We start from the raw sequence: 26,815 nt of genomic DNA on the forward strand, positions 1-26,815 counted from the left end.
TTCCCTGCAAGAACACCGTAGTCAAAACACAAACCCTTGTTGCCCTCCTCCAGGGGCTGATGATCACACCAGGGGGTGGAGCCAGGCAGTTGGTCTCCACCCACCGAGGAGTTCACAGTCCTGGAGGCGGGAAAACGAACAGTTTAGTTTGAGAGGAGTTGAGGAGTGGAAGTGAGAGCAGTGAAGTGGCAGTAGAGCAACCAAAAACTGACTGAGAGCGTCCGGGTGTGTGCCCCAGATGAGACAGCAAGGTTGACAGACGGCGGTGACCGTCTGCAGTGGAGGCTGATCGGAGTTGCCGAAAGGACCGTGGACGGGTGGTGGCCCGGCGGTACCAGAGCGGTACACAAAGTGAGGCCAGCACCATTGGCAGGGGCCTTTCGGATCCCAGCAAGGCTTGGAGTCGCCGTACAATTTGCCAAATCCGTCAGTGAAGGGGACCTCCTGGGTCTCTAAACAGCAAAGTCCCGATTGAAGGCAAAGGTTCAACCGTGAGAGAGGGACACCGCCACCGCCAAGGCACCAGTACCTCAGGGCCAGCGCCTGCGGGCAAAGAGGGTCTCCTCCGGCCCATATCCAAGCCGGGGAGCGGGTTACCGGTGGGAACCCATCGCTACCAACAACCGTATTTAGGTGCAGGGAAGAGACAGTCACCGCTAACTTGCAGGGAACATCAGCACCGCAGCCGTCCGAGGGACCCGTCCATCCAGCCGCTTGTTTACCGTGAATTGTGTCATCATCCTTGGGCTGAGTGAGTACTTCCGTGCCGTGCGGCACAGCGCTGCCCCTGCACCTCAACAGGCCCCCATAACCCGCCTGTCAACCATCCCAACCCCATCACCGGGCCCCGGGACAGCCAACCCCCTGCCCACGGAGGGGAGAATCACCAAGTCAGCTGCTCCCTGTCACCGCTCCCGGGATCCCCGTACAGAGCAGCGGTGGTGGCACCAGAATCACCACAACCGTGGGTGGTGTCACGGACATTAATCAAATCCCCCACCAACAATCAGCCCCTTTCACTCACGGGCGAGGAGCGCCGCTCGAGTCCCTGGGATCCGGCCCATTGCTCGAGCCACCGAGCAGCAGTAGCCGCAGAGCAGCGGCGGCCGGGCCCAAGCTGTGGGAGAGCGCAGCGTTGTCACCCTCCTCCCCGCCCGCGACAGATGCTGAGCATTATATAGAGGTGTTAGAACAACATCTGCTCCGTGCAAACAATGTCTATTTCAGGGAAGACCTTCTATATTTCAGCACGATAATGGGGACCACATACTGCGTCCATCACAGCAGCACGGCTCCGCAGAAGAAGAGTTCTGGTGAGGAACCGGCCGCCTACAGTCCAGACCTTTAGCGCATTGTGAAATGAAAAATCCAGCAAAAAAGACCCCAAACTGTGGAGCAGCGAGAATCCGCCATCAGCCAAGAAAGGGACGACGTTCCTCTCCGAAAACTCCAGCAGTTGTCTCCTCACTTCCCCAATATTTACAGACTTGTAAGAAGAGGAGGGGATGATGCACAATGGTGGAGACGGCCTGGACACAACTGTTCTGAGATGTGTCGCCGCCATCAATGAAATGGAAACATGTCCCACACTCACCTCCTGATCTGATCTGTGTTCTGCTGGAATAAAATACGGTGACAGGAGATTTTCACATTATCACATTATTATTGTGTGACGCCCTGGGCAAGCCAGGGGTCACAGGTCATGACACCACCACACCCTACACCCCGGATAGGTACACCAAAGACACAAAAATCCTTGTTGCCTTCCTCCAGGGGCTGATGTCCACACCAGGGGGTGGGCCAGGCGGTTGGCTCCGCCCACCGAGGAGTTCACAGTCCTGGAGGAGGGAAAACACAGGCAGATAGAGTTTGGAGGAGGAAGTGAGAGGAGAGATCAGTTTAGGAGAGTGAAGAGTTCAGTTTGGAGAGAGATAGAGAGTGGAAGTGAAGGAGTAAACAGTGAAGTGGCAGAGGAGCAAGAGAGGAAGGAGAAGGAGGACAGTGAGAGTAGTGACAGTAAAAGTGAGAGTTGAGAAACCCTGAAGCTGGCCCGGGTGTGTGCCCCGGACTGAGAACAGCAAGGTCAGCAGACGTCGGTGACCGTCTGCAGGAGAGGCTACTTGGAGGTTGCCGAAAGGACCGTGGACGGGTGGTGGCCCGGCGGTACCGGACCGGTACACAAGGAGAAGCCAGCACCATTGGCAGGGGCCTTTCGGACCCCGGCAAGGCTAGGAGTCGCCGTGAATTTGCCAAATCCGTCAGTGAAGGGGACCTCTGGGTCTCCCAACAACCAAGTCCCGATTGAAGGCAACAGTCCAACCGTATGAGAGAGACACCGCCACCGCCAAGGCACCAGTTTCTCAGGACCAGCGCCTGCGGGCAAAGTAGGGCTCCTCCGGCCCATAACCAAGCCGGGGAGCGGGTTACCGGTGGGAATCCATCGCTACCAACATAGACTTAGGTGCAGGAAAAGGGACCGTCACCGTCAACTACCGGGGAAAAGCAACAGCAGCCGTCCGTGGGAACCGTCTTTCCAGCCATGTGTTTTACCGAGAACAGTGTCATCGTCTCAGGCTGAGTGAGTACCACAGTGCCGCAAGGCACAGCGCTGCCCCCCGCGTCCCTGCGCCCCACCAAGCCCTGCACCACCCACCTCATCACTGGGCCCTGGGACAACTACCCCCTACCCACGGAGGGGAGAACTAACAACTTTGCTGCTCCCTGTCACCGCTCCCAGGATCCCCGTCCAGAGCAGCGGTGGTGTTCCTACAATCACCACAACCGTGGGTGGCGTCACGGACAATAAACTGTCCCAACAACCAAACCCCTTTCACTCACGGGCGAGGAGCGCCGCTCGAGTCCCCGGGATCCGGCCCATCGCTCGAACCACCGAGCAGCAGCAGGCCGCAGCAGCAGCGGCAGCCGGACCCGAGCAGTGGGAGAGCACAGCGTCCCCTCCTCCGCCCACGACAATTGCAGTACATTTTACACGGCGGCATAATATTTTTTTTTTCATTGGGAGTGTATATGTTGACAAAAAGCTCAAGACATACAGTCCAGGCAAACTCAGGGATATGACGTCCATAGTGTATCATTGTAAAAAACAAACACCGCACTCTAGAATATTAATGTATGGAGCAGTGTCGTAAATTGCTTCACTCCTCTTCTTGTGGTGCGCTGATATAATAATAATAGTAATAATTTTATTAATTTATATAGCGCTATTAATTCCACAGCACTTTATATACATTGGCAACACTGTCCCCATTGGGGCTCACAATCTGAATAAGCCATATAAGACCGAAAGAACATCCTCTTAGGCTCTCTTAGGTTTCCGTAAGTGGAAGTCTATATGATATGAACACACACACACATATATATATATATCATAGTACACATAGTGCAAACACATACACACAATAAACATAATACAGATATAATACAGATATATACACAATATAGACATCATGCACATAGGACACAAAGTACAGACTTAAACATTATACACATATATACAAAAAATACAATATAAACAGTATATAGACATACACATGTCTACAATATACACAGCACACACATATGTAATACATATAGAGCACACATATACACATTACATAGAACACAGAAACATTAGTGTGTGTATTGTATACATTTATATAATGTGTGTACTGTACACACACATATACACATTAGAGTACACACAAAAAACATTACTGTGCATATTGTATACATCTGTGCAATGTGTTTATACAATATACACAGTACACATATATGCAGTATTTTTTTATTATTATTATTATTATTTATTATTATAGCGCCATTTATTCCATGGCGCTTTACAAGTGAAAGAGGGTATACGTACAACAATCATTAACAGTACAAGACAGACTGGTATAGGAGGAGAGAGGACCCTGCCCGCGAGGGCTCACAGTCTACAGGAGGAGAGAGGACCCTGCCCGCGAGGGCTCACAGTCTACAGGAGGAGAGAGGACCCTGCCCGCGAGGGCTCACAGTCTACAGGAGGAGAGAGGACCCTGCCCGCGAGGGCTCACAGTCTACAGGAGGAGAGAGGACCCTGCCCGCGAGGGTTCACAGTCTACAGGAGGAGAGGACCCTGCCCACGAGGGTTCACAGTCTACAGGAGGAGAGAGGACCCTGCCCGCGAGGGCTCACAGTCTACAGGAGGAGAGAGGACCCTGCCCGCGAGGACTCACAGTCTACAGGAGGAGAGAGGACCCTGCCCGCGAGGGCTCACAGTCTACAGGGAATGGGTGATGGTACAATAGGTGGGGACAGAGCTGGTCGCGCAGTGGTCTACTGGGCTGAGGGCTATTGTAGGTTGTAGGCTTGTTGTAAGAGGTGGGTCTTGAGGTTCCTTTTGAAGCTTTCCACGGTAGGTGAGAGTCTGATATGCTGAGGTAGAGCATTCCAGAGTATGGGGGAGGCACGGGAGAAATCTTGTACGCGATTGTGGGAAGAGGAGATAAGAGAGGAGTAGAGAAGGAGATCTTGTGAGGATCTGAGGTTGCGTGCAGGTAGGTACCGGGAGACAAGGTCACAGATGTAGGGAGGAGACAGGTTGTGCATGGCTTTGTAGGTCATGGTTAGTGTTTTGAACTGGAGTCGTTGGGCGATGGGAAGCCAGTGAAGGGATTGGTGGAGTGGCGAGGCTGGGGAATAGCAAAGGGAGAGGTGGATTAGGCGGGCCGCAGAGTTTAGGATAGATTGGAGGAGTGTAAGAGTACACACACATATACATATTACATACAGTACACACATAAACATTACACATATAATAAAAGAATACAATATTCACAGAACATACATTACACAAATGTATAAGATACACACATATACAGTACACACTTACACATTACACACATTTACAATACACGCTGTGATGGTGGAATATGGGGTGTTGTGTAGGTTCGTATTTTAGGCTTGGTGCTCTGTCCATTCTTTGTATTGCTTGTGTGTGCATTGAATTGTCTGTAGGTAATCACCCCCTGTAGTGTTTCTGTCCCTAGGTGCAAGGGAGGGGGGACTGGGATCCAACTAAACTCTTTGCTTGAAAACAAGAGAGAGCAGGGGTTTCTACTAGTGAGGATATCGATTAATCAAAAATAATGCACAGTATAACAACCTCTTGCAAATAATCCAATGAAATTTTATTAGTATACAATTACAGGCATAAGAGGAAAAAAGTTTGTTTCATAAAAATGTATATATAAAGACAATCAGGTTAATGTCAGGAAAATACCAGGAACCATAAAAAATCGGGTAGTACACATTGGGAAAATGTGTACTACCCGATTTTTTATGGTTCCTGGTATTTTCCTGACATTAACCTGATTGTCTTTGAAGAATATTTTATTTTCATATTCTGCAAAAGAAGTCAACCAAAATGACAACGTTTCGGCTCACATTTGAGCCTTTTTCAAGGCATATATATCAAAAGGCAGATAAGCGCAAATATAGGTACTTAGCAGAATATGGGCTTAGGATAGCAGATACCAGTGGATGGCATGAGGCAGGGGTAAGTCATAGGAGACCAGGGTGAGTGGGTGATAGTGCCTGGAACGACAGCATGCCAGAAATATCAGTATTACAAGAGAAAAGAAGCAAGATTGATCCTCTGAGGGAAAAGCTGAGGCTGCGGCCAGCAACCCAGAGAGACTATGAGAAACCTCGATTTCCCTGGAGAAGGACTGCTGGAGGAGTGTGACTGATCCCTGGGACATTTATGCACTAACTGGACTAAATTCGTGTTTCTGGACTATTTTTACCCTCTGTGTGGTGGATTATTTTATGGACCGATTGATTTGCTTGGAATAAATATTCTTGGATTGTTCACCCATCTCTCGCTCTGTTGATTGTGTGATACTGGAGAAGGACCCCGTGACGAACACAATATACACATATACAATACATACAGTACACATACACAAAACAGACATACACATTGCACACATATTTACAATACACACATTCACATTATACACATATACAATATACACACAAATATATACAGTACACACTGTAACCATATAAACACAATAGTCATACATATTACACACATATATACAATACACATAGAGCACAGATATATACACAGTACTCAGAAACAGTACATACGTATATGCAGTGCATGCATACAATATACACAGAACACATATTACACAATACAATGCACAGTGCACACATATACACAATACACATTACACACATACACAGTCATATACATATACACACAGTATACATATATAGAGAACACACAATGTCCATACACAATGTAAACAGTACACATACACAATACACCTGATATACATAAATACACAATACACCTGATATACACAAATACACAATACACCTGATATACACACATACACCTGATATACACACATACACCTGATATACACACATACACAATACACCTGATATACACACATACACAATACACCTGATATACACACATACACAATACACCTGATATACACACATACACAATACACCTGATATACACACATACACAATACACATATTTATATATCACACCTATTACATGTGTCTGAATCTTTTGAATACAATATCTTCTTGACCTTATTATGGTCAGTAATTCACTATTTTTCCTGCATGTTTCGGTATTTCTTTCTATGTGACATATTTGCAGTGTGGTCCCTGCATTGTGCGGCGCTCCAGTCTGTGCAGGCACTCCGCAGCCCGGGGGCAAATCAAGAAAACTAGTGAATTCCTAGCACGAGAGTGTGCACTGACCATGGAGAGATCACAGCAGCTCAGAGACCCTCTGCTCCCCCACCTCACCCCTCCCCTCGCCCCCATTGTGGGGAGCAGAATTCCAGGTAACCCTCCATTTGCTCCACATCACCAAAGCTTTAGATTTGTGTCTAGCGTCAATAGTTTTCCTGTGTCAGTAAATTCCAGAACATTCTGTCATTTCAGGAAGACAGAAGTCAGAACTGTTCAAGAATCCAACAAAAATGTAACTTGTTGAAGCACGAAACCCATTCATTCCATAGAGAGGCAAAAGCAAGACAGGAGCCAGACCGGTGTATCACTGTCAGGAGCGGTCACAGGAGTAATACCGCCCCATATCAGTAATGGGCTCCAGTAAATCACTTCATTAGGACCAGTATCATAATCAGGAGGTATTATAGCAGTAATATTACTGTACATAGATGGCAGTGTGATAGTAGTTATATCTTTGCATATTGGGGGGCAGTATTATAGTAGTTATATTCTTGTACATAGGGGCAGTATTATAGTAGTTATATTCTTGTACATAGGGCAGTATTATAGTAGTTATATTCTTGTACATAGGGGCAGTATTATAGTAGTTATATTCTTGTACATAGGGGCAGTATTATATTAGTTGTATTCTTGTATATAGGGGCAGTATTATAGCAGTTATATTCTTGTACATAGAGGCAGTATTAGAGTAGTTATATTCTTATACATAGGAGCAGTATTATAGTAGTTATATTCTTGTACATAGGGGCAGTATTATAGTAGTTATATTCTTGTACATAGGAGCAGTATTATAGTAGTTATATTCTTGTATATAGGGGCAGTATTATAGAAGTTATATTCTTGTATATAAGGGGCAGTATTATAGTAGTTATATTCTTGTACATAGGAGCAGTATTATAGTAGTTATATTCTTGTACATAGGAGGCAGTATTATAGTAGATATATTCTTGTACATAGGGGCAGTATTATAGTAGTTATATTCTTGTACATAGGGGCAGTATTATAGTAGTTATATTCTTGTACATAGGAGCAGTATTATAGTAGTTATATTCTTGTATATAGGGAGCAGTATTATAGTAGTTATATTCTTGTATATAGGGGGCAGTATTATAGTAGTTATATTCTTGTATATAGGGGGCAGTATTATAGTAGTTATATTCTTGTATATAGGGGGCAGTATTATAGTAGTTATATTCTTGTACATAGGGGCAGTATTACAGTAGCTATATTCTTGTATATAGGGGCAGTATTATAGTAGTTATATTCTTGTACATAGGAGCAGTATTATAGTAGTTATATTCTTGTACATAGGGGCAGTATTATAGCAGTTATATTCTTGTATATAGGGAGCAGTATTATAGTAGTTATATTCTTGTATATAGGGGGCAGTATTATAGTAGTTATATTCTTGTATATAGGGGCAGTATTATAGTAGTTATATTCTTGTACATAGGAGCAGTATTATAGTAGTTATATTCTTGTACATAGGGGCAGTATTATAGTAGTTATATTCTTGTACATAGGAGCAGTATTATAGTAGTTATATTCTTGTATATAGGGAGCAGTATTATAGTAGTTATATTCTTGTATATAGGGGGCAGTATTATAGTAGTTATATTCTTGTACATAGGGGCAGTATTATAGTAGTTATATTCTTGTACACAGGGGCAGTATTAGAGTAGCTATATTCTTGTATATAGGGGCAGTATTATAGTAGTTATATTCTTGTATATAGGGGCAGTATTATAGTAGTTATATTCTTGTACATAGGGGCAGTATTATAGTAGTTATATTCTTGTACATAGGAGCAGTATTATAGTAGTTATATTCTTGTACATAGGAGCAGTATTATAGTAGTTATATTCTTGTACATAGGGGCGGTATTATAGTAGTTATATTCTTGTACATAGGAGCAGTATTATAGTAGTTATATTCTTGTATATAGGGAGCAGTATTATAGTAGTTATATTCTTGTATATAGGGGGCAGTATTATAGTAGTTATATTCTTGTACATAGGGGCAGTATTATAGTAGTTATATTCTTGTACATAGGGGGCAGTATTATAGTAGTTATATTCTTGTACATAGGGGCAGTATTATAGTAGTTATATTCTTGTACATAGGAGTAGTATTATAGTAGTTATATTCTTGTATATAGGGGCAGTATTATAGTAGTTATATTCTTGTACATAGGAGTAGTATTATAGTAGTTATATTCTTGTACATAGGGGCAGTATTATAGCAGTTATATTCTTGTACATAGGGGCAGTATTATAGTAGTTATATTCTTGTATATAGGGGCAGTATTATAGCAGTTATATTCTTATACATAGGGGTGGTATTATAGTTTTCTATGTTAGAATTAATATTATTTCCTTCTTTTACCCTTCATGGGGTGAGTGTTGTCCTGGGTCATCAGAGGTAACGCTGAATACAGGAGGAATCTCCAAGAGAATTTTTAACATTTTTTTCTAGTTTGACTTATTATAAAAGGACATCATTAATGATACATATTGATCAGATGCTTCATAGTGACAGCCTCATTACAGTTGCTGCAGGACTCGTTCCCTTTACCTCTTCGGGAGCGTTGATCACTCCTGTGTTGTATCCAAACTGCAGGGAACCAATTGATGCCACCGTTACAGCGAAAACCAAGGAGCAGGTCAGACCCCCCTGCAGAGAGACAGGAGATATGTGATACAATTAATATGGACTAATATACTGGTTGTATAACAAGTGACCATATACTTATCATGATGAGATTTTTTATTGTATGTAGCTTTCACATTAGTCAACCGGCTCCATACATAATGTATTTTCACCATTGACGTTCTATTGACACAGTGTAATACCTTGTTTTCCCTCTAGGGGAGCCGCAAGGAACAGAAGCTCAAACACCAACTTCCAATCAGTTACTTTACACTGTATCCAGAAAAAGCTCAGAGATTAATGTAAATAGGACAAATCAACCACCATAAATATATACACTGAACAATTATACTCACCCAACACTTCAGATTTTTCTTCCCTTTTTCATGAACTGAACTCTAACATCTAAGACTTTTTCTATGTACTAAAGGCCGTTTTTTCTCAAATATTGTTCTCTAATATGTCTAAATCTGTGTTAGAGAGCGCACTTTTCCTTTTCCGAGATAATCCATCCACCTCACAGGCTTATCAAGATGCTGATTAGCCTGGATTATTATTGCACAGGTGTGCCTTAGACTGGCCAGCATGATTATTGCACAGGTGTGCCTTAGGTTGACCAGCATGATTATTGCACCGGTTTGCTTTACGCTGGCCAGCAGGATTATTGCACAGGTGCACCTTAGGCTATCCAGTATGGTTATTGCACTGGTTTGCTTTACGCTGGCCAGCAGGATTATTGCACAGATGTGCCTTAAGTGGACCAATTTGATTAATGCACAGGTGTGCCTTAGGCTAGCCAACATGATTATTGCACAGGTGTGCCTTAGGCTGGCCAGCATGGTTATTGCACAGGTGTGCCTTAGGTTGGCCAGCATGGTTATTGCACAGGTGTACCTTAGGCTGGCCCGCATGATTATTCCACAGGTGTGCTTTACGCTGGCCAGCAGGATTATTGCACAGGTGTGCCTTAAGTGGACCAATTTGATTAATGCACATGTGTACCTTAGGCTAGCCAGCATGATTATTGCACAGGTGTGCCTTAGGCTAGCCACAATAAACGGCCACTCTAAAATATGCAATATTACAGTACTGGGGAGGTCCGAGGGGTCAGAAAACCAGTCAGTATGTGTCCACCATTTGCCTCACATCTCCTTCGCACAGAGTTGATCAGGTTGGTGATTGTGGCTGTGGATTGTTGGTCCTCTCTTCTTCATTAGCTGCAAAATTGCTCAATATTGGCAGGAACTTGTCCTCGCTGTTGTATTCGCCGATCCAGAGCCCCAAACCTGCTCAATGGGTGACCTGTCCAGGGAGTATGCCGCCATACAAGAACTGGGATGTCTTCAGCTTTCAGATCCTTGCACCATGGGGCCGTGCATTATCATGTGATATAATGTGATGGCCATGGATGAGGCACAACAATGGCCTCAGGACCTCATCATGGTATCTCTGTGCATTCAAAGTGGCATCAATAAAAATCCACCTGTGCCTGTTGTCCAGAACATTCACCTGCCCATACATAACCCACCGCCACCAGGGGCCACTCCATTCACAATGCAAACCACTCACCCACACAATGCCATACAGTCTGCCATCTGCCCTGTACAGTGAAAACCGGGATTTATCCATGAAGAGAAACCTCTACAACGTGCCAGATGTCATCGAATGTGAGCATTTGCCCACTCAATGATGAACTGGAGTCAGGTGGAGACCCCCGATGATTACAACGAGCAGCAGTTGAGCTTCCTGACACGGGCTGTGACAGTTTGTGCAGAATTTCTTTGGTTTTGTACTGATTGTTGCAGCCGTTGTTCTCCTGAATCCGACGTTGTTTTTCTTTTCTTCCTGCGCCTCTCTGTTCCTGAGATATGGCCCCCTCTTCCCGTTATATACATTTAGTCTGTTAAGCCAAAAGGGTGTGGTTCTTAAGAATTTTTGCACAGAGAAGAGCTGAAAACCACTCCCACTTGGCTAAACAAAACACTGGAAGAAGTGGCCATATTTCAGGAACAGAGAGGAGCAGGAACAAAAGAAACACATCGCCGGATTCAGGAGAATGGTGGAATTTACATTGGGCTAATAAGAACTTAATTATGACAAGTGACTGGTTTTATTTAAGCTAAAACTATTTTTTTTTTTAACTTACCAATGTCAGTTTCTAAGGCGGGAAATAATCATGGTTGGCGTAATAATCTGTCGTATGCAGCACCTGTTGTAATCCGGCTGGGGATTTTTGAAGCAAAAGAACAAACTTATTTTATATTTTTTTATATATATATATATATATATATCTATCTAAATATATATATATATACACACACCGTATATATATATATATATATATATATATATATATATATATATTTCAGTTCAAAAGTTTGGGGTCACTTAGAAATTTCCTTATTTTTGAAAGAAAAGCACATTTTTTTTTCAATGCAGCTAACATTAAATTACACAGAAATCCCCTCTATACATTGTTAGGTGGTAAATGACTATTCTAGCTGCAAACGTCTGGTTTTCAATGCAATATCTACATAGGTGTATAGAGGCCCATTTCCAACAACCACCACTCCAGTGTTCTAATGGTACCTTGTGTTTGCTAACTGTGTTAGAAGGCTAATGGATGTTTAGAAATCCCTTGAAAACCCTTGTGCAAGTATGTTAGCACAGCTGAAAACAGTTTTGCTGATTAGAGAAGCTATAAAACTGACCTTCCTTTGAGCTAGTTGAGAATCTGGAGCATTACGTTTGTTGGTTCCATTAAACTCTCTAAGTGGTCAGAGAAAGAGAACTTTCATGTGAAACTCGATAATCTATTCTTGTTCTTAGAAATGAAGGATATTCCATGCGAGAAATTGCCAAGAAACTGAAGATTTCCTACAACGGTGTGTACTACTCCCTTCAGAGGAGAGCACAAACAGGCTGTAACCAGAGTAGAAAGACGTAGGAGGCCGCTCTGCACAACTGAGCAACAAGACAAGTACATTAGAGTCTCTAGTATGAGAAATCCACGCCTCACAGGTCCTCAACTGGCCGCTTCATTACATAGTACCCGGAAAACGCCAGTGTCACCGTCTACAGTGAAGAGGCGACTCCGGGATGCCGGCCTTCAGGGCAGAGTGGCAATGAAAAAGCCATATCTGAGACTGACTAATAAAAGGAAAAGATTAATATGGTCAAAAGAACACAGACATTGGACAGATGAAGATTGGAAAAAAGTGTTATGGACAGACGAATCAAAGTTTGAGGTGTTTGGATCACACAGAAGAACATTTGTGAGACGCAGAACTACTGAAAAGATGCTGGAAGACTGCCTGACGCCATCTGTCAAGCATGGTGGAGGTAATGTGATGCTCTGGGGTTGCTTTGGTGCTGGTAAAGTGGGAGATGTGTAGAAGGTAAAAGGGATTTTGAATAAGGAAGGCTATCACTCCATTTTGCCATGCCATACCCTGTGGACAGCGCTTGATTGGAGACAATTTCATCCTACAACAGGAGAATGACCGAAAGCCACCTCCAAATTATGCATGAGCTATTTAGGGAAGAAGCAGCAGCTGGTATCTATCTGTAATGGAGGGCCCCAGTCACCAGATCTCAACCCTATAGAGCTGTTGTGGGAGCAGCTTGACCGTATGGTACCAAAAACTGCCCATCAAGCCAATCCAACTTGTGGGAGGGGGGAAGTGACATATCTCCAGATTACCTCCGCAAATTAACAGCTAGAATGCCAAAGATCTGCAAAGCTGGAATTGCTACAAAGGAGCAGTCTGTGCCGAAAGCAAAGTGTGAAGAGAAAATTATTATTTCAAGTAAAAATCACTATTTATAAATTTGTCACTGTCTGCACGATATTCTCTATTCATTATGCAACTCATTTAATAAATAAAAGTGTGATTCTTCATGGAAAAGACAAAATTGGCTGGGTGACCCCAAACTTATGAACTGTAATGTGTATATGTATATGTTTTTTATATATATATATATTATTTTATATATATATATATATATATATATATATATATATATATATATATATATATATATATATATAATCAGTGTATAAATATAAACAAAAAACCCTTTTTATCGCTTCTCTGTCCCTTCCTATAGGTGGCGCTGTGTATGCATCAATAAATAGGCTTTTGGCTTTCGAATGTGATTTCCACATATCGCGTAATTACTTTAAGGCAGTGATGGATGCATGTAGAATCCCAGAGCTACACTGAGAAATCTACATAAATATACACAGTATATTTAAAGGGATGGGAAAAATGTGCATTAATTAACTACAAGACGATGCAATCAAAGCCTGAAAATGTACATGCAACTGATGATAAGTAACCTATTTATGTCCTATTTACTGGAAGCTGAGATACGGAGGCTGTTTGCAGCAAAGTCAAACTGTTTATCTCCTGCAATTTTGCCTGTCAGGTCACCTGCCGGCAGCAGGGACTTAACGATCATGGTCGCAGAGGTTGCAACCGGCTCCAGCGCATAATGCAGCTGGATGTGCGTCCGAGAATACAAAACCAGCTGAAATGCATTGCTGCACAGAGACTCATTGAGTCCCTTCACTGCAATACAAGCTACCTGACAAAAAGAGGCAGGCAGCTGACGTCGGCATGACCATGACTGGGGCGCATGACACTGGTGTCATACATCACAATAACAGGTACGCAATGTCAGCTGCCGGCCACTGCACCGGCTACAGATCAGGAGGACAGGCAACGGGGAGCCGAGAAAAGTGAATAGAATGTTGCATTTTCCTTTTATGTGTTGGAGGCAGAGCGTGGACTATACATACCAGGATGGGCCCAGGATGAGGACATATACACTAGGATTGAGACATATATCCTAGGATGGGGGACAAATATACCAGGATGGGCCCAGGATAAGGACATATATACCAGGATGGACCCGGGATAAGGACATATACGTTATATTAGGATGGGGACATATATACCAGGATAGGTGACATATATACCAGGATGGGCAAAGGATGAGGACATATATACCAGTATAGGCCCAGGATCAGGATATATATACTAGGATTGACCCAGGATGAAGACATATATACTAGGATTGAGACATATATCCTAGGATGGGGGACAAATATACCAGGATGGGCAAAGGATGAAGACATATATACCAATATGGGCCCAGGATGAGAGCATATATACCAGGATTGACCCAGGATGAGGACATATATACTAGGATTGAGACATATATCCTAGGATGGGGACAAATATACCAAGATGGGCAAAGGATGAAGACATATATAAACCAGTATGGGTCCAGGATGAGGACATATATACCAGTATGGGCCCAAGATGAGGATATATATACTAGGATGGACCCAGGATGAGGACATATATACTAGGATTGTGACATATATCCTAGGATGGGGGACAAATATACCAGGATGGGCAAAGGATGAAGACATATATACCAGTATGGGTCCAGGATGAGGACATATATACTAGGATGGGGACATACATACTAAGATGTTGGACAAATATACCAGGATGGTAGACATATTTACCTGGATGGGCCCAGGATAAGGATATATATACCAGGATGGGCCCAGGATGAGGACATATATATACTAGGAATATATTAGGATGGGGACATATATATTAGGATGGGGAAAAATATACTAAGATGGGCCCAGGATAAGGGCATATATATCAGGATGGGTCCAGGATGATGACATATATACCAGGATAGGCCCAGGATGAGGAAATATACAGTATACTAGGATGGGGATATATATATTATTATTATTTATTATTATAGCGCCATTTATTCCATGGTGCTTTACAAGTGAAAGAGGGTATACGTACAACAATCATTAACAGTACAAAACAGACTGGTATAGGAGGAGAGAGGACCCTGCCCGCGAGGGCTCACAGTCTACAGGGAATGGGTGATGGTACGATAGGTGAGGACAGAGCTGGTTGTGCAGTGGTTTACTGGACTGAGGGCTATTGTAGGTTGTAGGTTTGTTGGAAGAGGTGGGTCTTGAGGTTCCTCTTGAAGCTTTCCACGGTAGGGGAGAGTCTGATGTGCTGAGGTAGAGCGTTCCAGAGTATGGGGGATGCACGGGAGAAATCTTGTACGCGATTGTGGGAAGAGGAGATAAGAGAGGAGCAGAGAAGGAGATCTTGTGAGGATCTGAGGTTGCGTGCAGGTAGGTACCGGGAGACTAGGTCACAGATGTAGGGAGGAGACAGGTTGTGGATGGCTTTGTATGTCATGGTTAATGTTTTGAACAGGACTCGTTGGGCGATGGGAAGCCAGTGAAGGGATTGGCAGAGTGGCGAGGCTGGGGAATAGCGAAGGGAGAGGTGGATTAGGCGGGCCGCAGAGTTTAGGATAGATTGGAGGGGTATATATACCAAGATGGGGACATATATACCAGGATGGGGACATATATACCAGTAAATAGGACATAAATAGGTTACTTATCATAATGAAAGGGGAAGGGGGCAACTCATATGTTTTTATAGGATTTAGAACACTATAATGCAGGTAGGGGGCCAATGTCAACATTGCCCACCAGGGCTCATTGGACTGTAGATACTCCACTGCCTGGCAGGCACCTCGCACAGTGCATTAACTCCTAGTGCACCTACTGACATGTGAATTTATAATTCGGGTGGAATTGCTCTGTAAATTACCAGTAATTATACGTTGTATATAATATGCAGATGTAATAGTTCCTTACTTATGGGCATGGCTGGGACTCCTGATACCACATTGTATGGGAAGATGTGAGAGACGGAGGAGAACGCTTCCTGCTGACAGCAGAGGGATTTGCTAAAACAAGAATTTATTTTGACCTTTCATGGTGAAACATGTTTCCCTCACATTTTTATGATACCTTAGTGACTTTCTTTTTACTGTTCATTTTTTCATTTTTCTTTTTTTTTTATATCATTTTGGAAAATCTGTTGCAATCTGTAAACTATCAGCAACTTATTGTTTTAGAATGATCTTCAGTAAGGATTTGTTCAGTTGTGCCCGACCCTTGGACAATCTATAGGCGAGTTCTCACCTCTGGTCTCCGCGTTTCCTTTGACCACTGACCATTCCGTGTGGCATGTCCCTTTCTTCTGACTCTGTCCTCATCATATGTCCAAAATCGGTCAGTTTCTGCCCGGTGATCTCGCATTCCAGGGACATCTTTGGGTTTATATGACCTATACCATTTTTGTTGGTGATCCTACAGTAACTGTCCATTGGATTTGTCAAAGGCTTCTCCTGAACCACAGCTCAAAGGCATCAGTTTTCCTTCTGTCCATTTTTGAGATTGTCCAGATCTCTCAGATATTTTTGGCATTTTGTATCACAATTACCGTGATCAGTCTTTGATGGTGATTGAGATGTCTTTGTGCTTCCATAGGTCACCATGGTGCAAGCGCCATTTCTAATTGACTCTTGATCTGCTGTCATTACCACCACTAATGAGGGACCCAAGAAAAAGGAAGTTGTTTACCCCTTATATTCTTTCCTCATTGGTGGTCGTCAGCATTTTGGTCTTCTTGATGTTCCAGTAAAGCCCCATCTTCTCACTTCTAAGGTCCATCTCGCCATGGTGCAAGCTCCATTTCTAATTGACTCTTAATCTCTGCTGTTGTACCACCATTGTGATTACTGAGGGACCCAAGAAAAAAGAAGCTGTTGACCACTTATATTCCTTCCTCGTTGGTGGTCGTCAGGATTTTGGCCTTCTTGATGTTTCGGTAAAGCCCCATCTTCTCACGTTCTTCTTTAAGGTCCTTCTCGCCATGATGCAAGCTCCATTTCTAATCGACTCTTTATCTCTGCTGTCATACCACCATTGTGATTAATGAGGGACCCAAGAAAAAAGAAGCTGTTGACAACTTATATTCCTTCCTCATTGGTGGTCGTCAGGACTTTGGTCTTCTTTTTGGATGTTCAGGTGAAGCCACATCTTCCCACACTCTTCTTGAAGGTCCTTCTTACTCTCTGCCAGCAGGGTGTTATCATTGCATATCTCAGATAGTTGATGGTTCTTCAACCTAGTTTTACCCCAATATTCAAATCATCTAAGTCCAGCTTCCTCATGATTCCACAGAGAGATCGAAAAAATAGGAGAAGAGGATGAATCTTTGCCTTGTTCCCTTTTTGATCTTGATCCATTCTGTATCTCCATTCCTGGTTTGCACTGTAATTCCTTGATCGTCATACGGTGATCTGATTTATGTAATCTGATGTACCAGCTCTCCTACCTGAATGATTCCCAAAGCTTATCATGCCCGCCACAATCAAAAGCCTCGGTATAATCAATAATAATGCACGGGTGGAGCTTCTACTGGTTCTCCCTACCCTTTCTATGTTCCACCTAAGGTTTGTGATGTAATCACGCACTTACAGAATCCAGCTTTGCTTCACGAAGGTTGATGTTTCCCAAGCACTTCAGGATGACCTTTAGAGGCATCTTACTGGCATTGGTGATCAGGGCAATTGTTCTATAGTTGGCATAGTGCCTAGCGTAACCCTTCTTTGGCAATGGAATGAAAACTTTTCCAGCCCTTTGGTCATGTGTGGTCCTCCAGATCTTCTGGCATAGTGTTGTTGTGTGGCTCTTTGGACTGGTTTGAGCAGGTCTGAGGGGATACCATCAATGCCAAGTGCTTTGACGCCGGCACAATCCACTTCCCTTTCCAAGAAGTCTGGTTCTGGTTTCTCTTGGTCACCACGCTCCTCCTGATGGCTTATATTTCCTCTGTGTATACCTCCCATCACTGCTTGATGTCCTGCTGGTTACTAATTTAATTCCCAAGCTCTCCTACCTGAATGCTTCCCAAAGCTTATCATGCTCAACACAAGCAAAAGCCTCTGTATAATCAATAATGCATGAGTGGAGCTTCTACTGGTTCTCCCTCGTCTTTCTATGTTCCACCTTAGGTTTGTGATGTGATCACGCCCTTACAGAATCCAGCTTTGCGCCACGAAGGTTGATGTTTCCCAAGCAGGATGACTTAGATGCACCTTACTGGCATTGGTGATAAGGGCAATTGTTCTATAGTTGGCACAGTCCCTGGTGTCACCTTTCTTTGGCATCGAATGAAAACTTTTCCAGTCATTTGGCCATGTGTGCTCCTCCAGATCTTCTGGCATAGTGCTGTTGTGTGGCTCTTCGGACTGGACTGAGCAACTTGTAGGGGATACCATCAATGCCAGGTGCTTTGACGATCGCCCAATTCAATTCCCTTTCCAATAGGTCTGGTTCTGGTTCCTTTTGGTCCCCACGCTCCTCCTGATGGCTTATATTTCCTCTGTGTATACCTCCCATTGCAGCTTGATGTCCTGCTTGTCGCTAATTTCATTACCATAATGTTTTTTTGGGGGGTTTGCTTAGTGGTCTTAGAAAGACTTGACTTGTTTCAAGGTGGCAAATAACTCCCCGGTGTGGACCTTCTTGTAGATTTCTTCAAGATTCCTACATTCTGGAAGCTGTTGTGGCTTTTCTTGGCTTCTTTTTGGAAGTCAGCATTGAGTGGTCTTGAAGCCCATAGCTTTGGCTTCTCTCCTCTTACTAGAGGATGGTTGCAGTTGACCAGTTCATGTTTTTGTAATACTTTAGTAAATTATTGGAATTTATTGCTGCAGGAGAATAATGTCCATGAGAACCATATTCTCCAACCCTTCCAGAAATAAAGATCTCCCAGACTCCGGGAAGAGCCGTCACATCTCCTGGATGCCGAACATACTCAACTCTCGCCATTCTCACGTTTCCCTCCAGGCAGAGGGAAGCCATTGTCCAAGGAACGGAGGATAGAAGGTAAAAAGGTGAATTAAGGCATGTGGGGTCTGTAATGGGAAGGTTTTGTCTGGGATCTGATTAAAAGTCTTGGCTGGGGGCTTTTAAAAGGGGTCTGGCTTGGGTCATGATTAATGCATAAGCCGAAACGCGTTGGTTTTCTTGGAGGTGCCGTTTTAACTTTTTTTTCACATTATTTTGGATGTCTTTGTATTTAGTGGAATTGAAGAACCTTCTCTACGTTCTTGTCACGAGACCTTGCCGGATTTCTCTCTTTCGTCGCAACTGGACAAAAGTCCAAACCGGGGCTTATCTATGCGGATTAGGTGCAAAGCCACAAGGGTTAGCACTGAGCTGACCTGTCTTTCCATATATTTGGCTTGTGGTCTGTTTTATAAAAGGAGGCTCTGGTCCGGGTCTTTATATTTAGCAGGTCTGATGTGTTTCTTTATTAGGGGATGGTCATATGTACTCCGGTATTTCGGATTTACATGCCGCTGGTCAGGGGGTTTGTTCTATATTAATGGGAGGGCCAATCTTCCTGATTCCCCTCTTTAAATTTGGACAGGTATATCCTGGTCCAAATTCATCAGTTTTCGCCCGAATTCTTGCGTAAAACAGTTTGAACTGTTGCAATATTTTTAAGTAACATGAAGTTGTGCAAAAATGTTACAATTTCTCTGGCAAGCCCGGCCGTTTCCTAAAGTGGGCGGCATAGAGATGGGGGGGGACCTAACCAGCAAATTACCCTTCAAAAATGGCATAAATTACAATAGAGATGTACTGTAGTGGATGACAGTGCACTCTAGGTGAAAGATGCGCCAAAAAAGAGGCGTTTATGACCCAAGGATTCGCACCCTGCATCAAGACTAACAAGCAAAGCGAGAACGAGAGCAAGAGACAATGAGCGAGGGACAATGAGCGAGGGACAATGAGCGAGGGATGACGGAAGACAGAAGTAGAGATTTATAGAATGAGAAAGAAACAAGAGGAGGGTCAGAGAATAAGAGGGAAAGAGACATAGAGGATAATAGAGGAAAAGACAACATAGAGGATAAAAGAGAAAAAAAACAATATAGAGGATAATAGAGGAAAAAACAACATAGAGGATAATAGAAAAAAACCCAGAGGTTAATAGAAGGAAAAACAACATAGAAGATAATAGAGTCAAAAACGACATAGAGGATAATAGACAAAAAAAAACAGAGGTTAATAGAGGGAAAAACAACATAGGAGGATAATAGAGGGAAAAGAACAACATAGAGGATAATAGAGGAAAAACAACATAGAGGATAAATGAGAAAAAAAACAACATAGAGGATAATAGAGGAAAAAACAACATAGAGGATAATAGAGAACAAAACAACATAGAGGATAATAGAGAACAAAACAACAGAGGATAATAGAGAAAAAAAACACAAAGAGCAACAGAAGGAACCCAAAAAAAAAATAAACAGAATAAAAGCAAATGACAAGTGTGATTAAAGAAGACGAAGCCTGAGAGATGGAGGACGATAAGCACAAGAAACCATGAAATATCTGCAGGAACAAGACAAGAAGCAGCAGGACCCCAGAGGCGGTATCAGATGCATCTACTCTATATTATCATTACATGGAAACGTTGTAGCATTTCTGATTCACAGATATTAATGAGCCTTTTGCAGTTTGAAACCTTCACATCTTATCTCAGACACAGAACGTCCACAGATCATATCATGCAAATATCCCCCCCCCCCCCCCCCCCGACATCTCACTTATCCACAAATTATTAGGCCATGTGCGCACACTGCAGATTTGGTGCAGAAATTTTGTGCATGAAATCTGCACCTTCTGGGTGAAAAAAGCACCAAAAACCCACCAAACAACGTATGCTTTTTGGTGCATTTTTTGTGTGCATTTTTTGCTGTGTTTTTTTGGTGCATTTTTGTGCCATGCATTTTTTTTTTAAAAATAGTCAATGGGTGGAAGGGCTAAAAAATGGCAGGAAAAATGCGCCAACAATTGACACGCTGCAGATTATTTTCTGCACCAAATCTGCAAATAAAAAATATAAGGAAAGTGCCACAAAATGTCAGATACATTGCCACAAATTGCACCAAAACTGCATAAAAAAATGAATAAAAAACGCACAGTGCGCACACAGCTTTAAAATTGGAGTCCCATTTTTAATAAATGTCCTGGAGAGGAGAGAGGGGCACATTGCTGCACCCCTAGATTTATGTAATAAGAGATTGTGGCACACGGTATATCCCATTGTGGCACACGGTATATCCCATTGTGGCACACAGTATACCCCATTGTGGCACACCGTATACCCCATTGGGGCACACAATATACCCCATTTTGGCACACAATGTACCTCATTGGGGCACACAGTATACCCCATTGTGGCACAATATACCCCATTGTGGCACACAGTATACCCCATTGTGGCACACAGTATACCCCATTGTGGCACACAGTATACCTCATTGTGGCACACAGTATACCTCATTGTGGCACACAATATACCTCATTGGGGCACACAATATACCCCATTGTGGCACACAGTATACCCCATTGTGGCACACAATATACCCCATTGTGGCACACAGTATACCCCATTGTGGCACACAATATACCTCATTGGGGCACACAATATACCCCATTGTGGCACACAGTATACCCCATTGTGGCACACAATATACCCCATTGTTGCACACAGTATACCCCATTGTGGCACACAATATACCTCATTGGGGCACACAATATACCCCATTGGGGCACACAATATACCCCATTGGGGCACACAATATACCTCATTGGGGCACACAATATACCTCATTGTGCCACACAATATACCCCATTGGGGCACACAATATACCCCATTGTGGCACACAATATACCTCATTGTGGCACACAATATACCCCATTGGGGCACCCAATATACCCCATTGTGGCACCCAATATACCCCATTGGGGCACACAATATACCCAATTGGGGCACACAATATACCCCATTGTGGCACATAGTATACCCCATTCTGGCACACAGTATACCCCATTGTGACCCACCAGATGCCGCATTGTGGCACACAATATACCTCATTGTGGCACCCAATATACCCCATTGGGGCACACAATATACCCCATTGGGCTACACAATATACCCCATTGTGGCATATAGTATACCCCATTCTGGCACACAGTATACCCCATTGTGACCCACCAGATGCCGCATTGTGGCACACAATATACCTCATTGGGGCACACAATATACCTCATTGTGGCACCCAATATACCCCATTGGGGCACACAATATACCCCATTGGGCTACACAATATACCCCATTGTGACACATAGTATACCCCATTCTGGCACACAATATACCCCATTGTGGCACAGAATATACTCCATTGGGACATAAAATATACCCCATTGTGGGACACAATATACCCCATTGGGGCACCCAATATACCCCATTGTGGCACATAGTATACCCCATTCTGGTACACAATATACCCCATTGTGACCCACCAGATGCCGCATTGTGGCACACAATATACCCCATGTTCGGGTTCTGGAAGTAAACATCTCTGCTCTCAGCACAGGACTAGAGTCATGACTCCTGCAAAAAGTCATCTAGATCCTGCATAATAGTGTATTATTAATGAATATGCTGTCCGGTCTACAGTGCACATTATCTAATGGCAGCTGCTGCCCCCATATGCTGAAATTAAGGTGATAACTCACCCTTTTAGGCTCCATCTTGCAGATTTTTTGCTCCTTGTAGGGTTAAATCCTAAAGCCACTAACTCCAGGACCATGCCAGATGTAGCAAGCGGTGTCCTGCCTGCCGTAGCGCTCCGCTGTGTGAGCTGCTCAGCTTCCCCTCTCTGAATATGTAAGAGGGTGTGTATATAGGTTCTGAGGGCTGGGTCTGTTGCATCATTACTGAATGATCGCTCCCATCTATGACAATGATGAAAATTCCCATCAGTGACCGGTTGTGCAAAGTTTCTATAGAGTGGTCCTCAGAATACTCAGTTCATCTGACATTTCTCAGGGCACTGCCATGGGCGCATTCACTACATCTTATTAAATTGTGATTTATAAATTAGAATGAAAAAATAAAAACATTGCTATTATAAGTAATGTCAGGACGAGGAACCTTGGAACCCCCTGAAAAAAATAGCTTTATTCCATTCTATGACTATGCAGAACTAGTGCATGTAGGGGTATATATGGACCGTAAAGGGCCCAAGTGGAGGATATGTGTATACTATAAGGACTGGAGTATTGGGCCCCATGTCTTAATGATTGCATTCAAATGGTTCATTCAGTCCCATTGCCCCCGATTATATACTATCTGGTCTCTTGCCCCTCCCAGTGTCAGGTGACAGAATGGATGGTGAGCCATACATCACCAAGCACAATGCCGAGCCGTACATCACCAAGCACAATGCCGAGCCGTACATCACCAAGCAGAATGCTGAGCCATACATCACCAAGCACAATGCTGAGCCGTACATCACCAAGCACAATGCCGAGCCGTACATCACCAAGCACAATGCTGAGCCGTACATCACCAAGCACAATGCTGAGCCATATATCACCAAGCACAATGCCGAGCCGTACATCACCAAGCACAATGCTGAGCCGTACATCACCAAGCACAATGCCGAGCCATACATCACCAAGCACAATGCCGAGCCGTACATCACCAAGCACAATGCCGAGCCGTACATCACCAAGCAGAATGCTGAGCCATACATCACCAAGCACAATGCTGAGCCGTACATCACCAAGCACAATGCCGAGCCGTACATCACCAAGCACAATGCTGAGCCGTACATCACCAAGCACAATGCTGAGCCATATATCACCAAGCACAATGCCGAGCCGTACATCACCAAGCACAATGCTGAGCCGTACATCACCAAGCACAATGCCGAGCCATACATCACCAAGCACAATGCTGAGCCATACATCACCAAGCACAATGCCGAGCCGTACATCACCAAGCACAATGCCGAGCCGTACATCACCAAGCACAATGCCGAGCCATACATCACCAATCACAATGCTGAGCCGTACATCACCAAGCACAATGCTGAGCCATACATCACCGAGCACAATACTGAGCCGTACATCACCAAGCACAATGCCGAGCCGTACATCACCAAGCACAATGCTGAGCCGTACATCACCAAGCACAATGCTGAGCCGTACATCACCAAGCACAATGCTGAGCCGCACATCACCAAGCACAATGCCGAGCCATACATCACCAATCACAATGCTGAGCCGTACATCACCAAGCACAATGCTGAGCCATACATCACCAAGCACAATGCTGAGCCATACATCACCAAGCACAATGCCAAGCCATACATCACCAAGCACAATGCTGAGCCGTACATCACCAAGCACAATGCTGAGCCATACATCACCGAGCACAATACTGAGCCGTACATCACCAAGCACAATGCCGAGCCATACATCACCAAGCACAATGCTGAGCCGTACATCACCAAGCACAATGCTGAGCCGTACATCACCAAGCACAATGCCAAGCCGTACATCACCAAGCACAATGCCGAGCCGTACATCACCAAGCACAATGCTGAGCCGTACATCACCAAGCACAATGCTGAGCCGTACATCATCAAGCACAATGCCGAGCCATACATCACCAAGCACAATGCTGAGCCGTACATCACCAAGCACAATGCCGAGCCGTACATCACCAAGCACAATGCTGAGCCGTACATCATCAAGCACAATGCCGAGCCATACATCACCAAGCACAATGCCGAGCCGCACATCACCAAGCACAATGCTGAGCCACACATCACCAAGCACAATGCCGAGCCATACATCACCAATCACAATGCTGAGCCGTACATCACCAAGCACAATACTGAGCCGTACATCACCAAGCACAATGCTGAGCCGTACATCATCAAGCACAATGCCGAGCCATACATCACCGAGCACAATGCCGAGCCATACATCACCAAGCACAATGCCGAGACGTACATCACCAAGCACAATGCCGAGCCGTACACCACCAAGTACAATGCCGAGCCATACATCACCAAGCACAATGCTGAGCCGTACATCACCAAGCACAATGCTGAGCCGTACATCACCGAGCACAATACTGAGCCGTACATCACCAAGCACAATGCTGAGCCGTACATCACCAAGCACAATACTGAGCTGTACATCACCGAGCACAATACTGAGCCGTACATCACCAAGCACAATACTGAGCCGCACATCACCAAGCACATTGCCAAGCTGTACATCACCAAGCACAATGCCGAGTCGTACATCACCAAACACAATGCCGAGCCGTACATCACCAAACACAATGCCGAGCCGTATATCACCAAATACAATGCTGAGCCGTACATCACCAAGCACAATGCCGAGCTGTACATCTCCAAATACAATGCTGAGCCATACATCACCAAGCACAATGCCGAGCCGTACATCATCAAGCACAATGCCGAGCCGCACATCACCAAAAATCAATGCAGATAGTAGGATGGAGCGGTGTAAAGCTTCCATCACTGGGCTCTGGAGGAGAAGTGTTCTATGCAGTGGGTTTTGTGAATGGACAACGTTCCCCACCTAAGTGCATTGCTTCCACTTTACAGTTTGGCGGAGGAGGATAATGATCTGGGCCTTTATCAGGGTCGGCCTCGGCCCCGTCATTCCAGTGAATAGACATCTTAATGCCTAAAAATAGCAGCCTTCAGCCGGCCAGGATTGCCGCATCCATTAGATGTGACAATTAGAGTGCTTTACCCAGCTCATTCCAATTTCCCTGGTGCAGTGACAATCAGTGTAATGAGGTGTTAATAACAGCCCACAGCTGCCACTAAGCCCTAGATTAGTAATGGCAGGTGTCTATGAGACTTCTTTCCATTACTATCCTGAAAGTGAAAAGAAATTAACACAAAGACTGAAAAAATACTTTATTGGAAATAAAATACAAAAAAACACTTTCTTTCACCAATTTATTAACCCCAAAAGCACCCAGGTCCAACGTAGTCCACACAAGGTCCCACGACGATTCCAGCCCTGCTACATTTGAAGGTACAGCGTGCAGCCATAGAATATGACCGCCCACTGTGAGCTTCAGGCAGAGACTGAGCCACGCGATGAGCGGTGACGTCATTCAGGTTATTTGTGGTCACAGCTGGCGGTTCCCATGGTTCTCCAGGTGTGATCGCATGTAAACTGACCTCAGGAGACCTCACCTCAGACCTGCATCACATGGTAGAAAACCACAGTTTTTTTGCCAGGTGATGTAGATTTGGTTCTGAAATTTTTACACCATATTCCTGCACCCAATCTACACCTCCTGGCAAAAAAAAAAATCACATCACTATCACAACATACCGCATGTGGTTTTGATGCGTTTTTTTGCCAGGAGGTGTTGAATGGGTGCAGGAATATGGTATAAAAATTTCATCACCAAATTTGCATTTCTTGTTCCAAATGTACAAAAAAAAAACGGTTTCTGCTGCACCAGATTTCAGCACCAAATTCGCACCTCCTTGTAGAAAACTGCACCAAAAAGGTGTGAAAACGGTGTGTTTTTTTGGATCTTTG

At 44.1% G+C, this 26,815-nt stretch overlaps 1 protein-coding gene across 1 annotated transcript in view; it reads right to left on the reverse strand.

The window, feature by feature from the left end:
• Positions 1-23,065, reverse strand: part of LOC142313219 (solute carrier family 2, facilitated glucose transporter member 3-like) — a 43,307-nt gene extending 20,242 nt beyond the window's left edge. Inside the window, exons 1-2 of the mRNA XM_075352200.1 lie at positions 22,940-23,065; positions 9,343-9,441 (exon numbers count right to left, since the gene is read on the reverse strand). Coding sequence (XP_075208315.1) covers positions 9,343-9,441; positions 22,940-22,954 — 114 coding nt within the window. The 5' untranslated portion in view covers positions 22,955-23,065. The remainder of the gene's footprint in view (positions 1-9,342; positions 9,442-22,939) is intronic.
• Between the last annotated feature and the right edge of the window lie 3,750 nt (positions 23,066-26,815).

This window comes from Anomaloglossus baeobatrachus, chromosome 5, assembly GCF_048569485.1.
Source record: "Anomaloglossus baeobatrachus isolate aAnoBae1 chromosome 5, aAnoBae1.hap1, whole genome shotgun sequence".
Taxonomy (NCBI): domain Eukaryota; kingdom Metazoa; phylum Chordata; class Amphibia; order Anura; family Aromobatidae; genus Anomaloglossus; species Anomaloglossus baeobatrachus.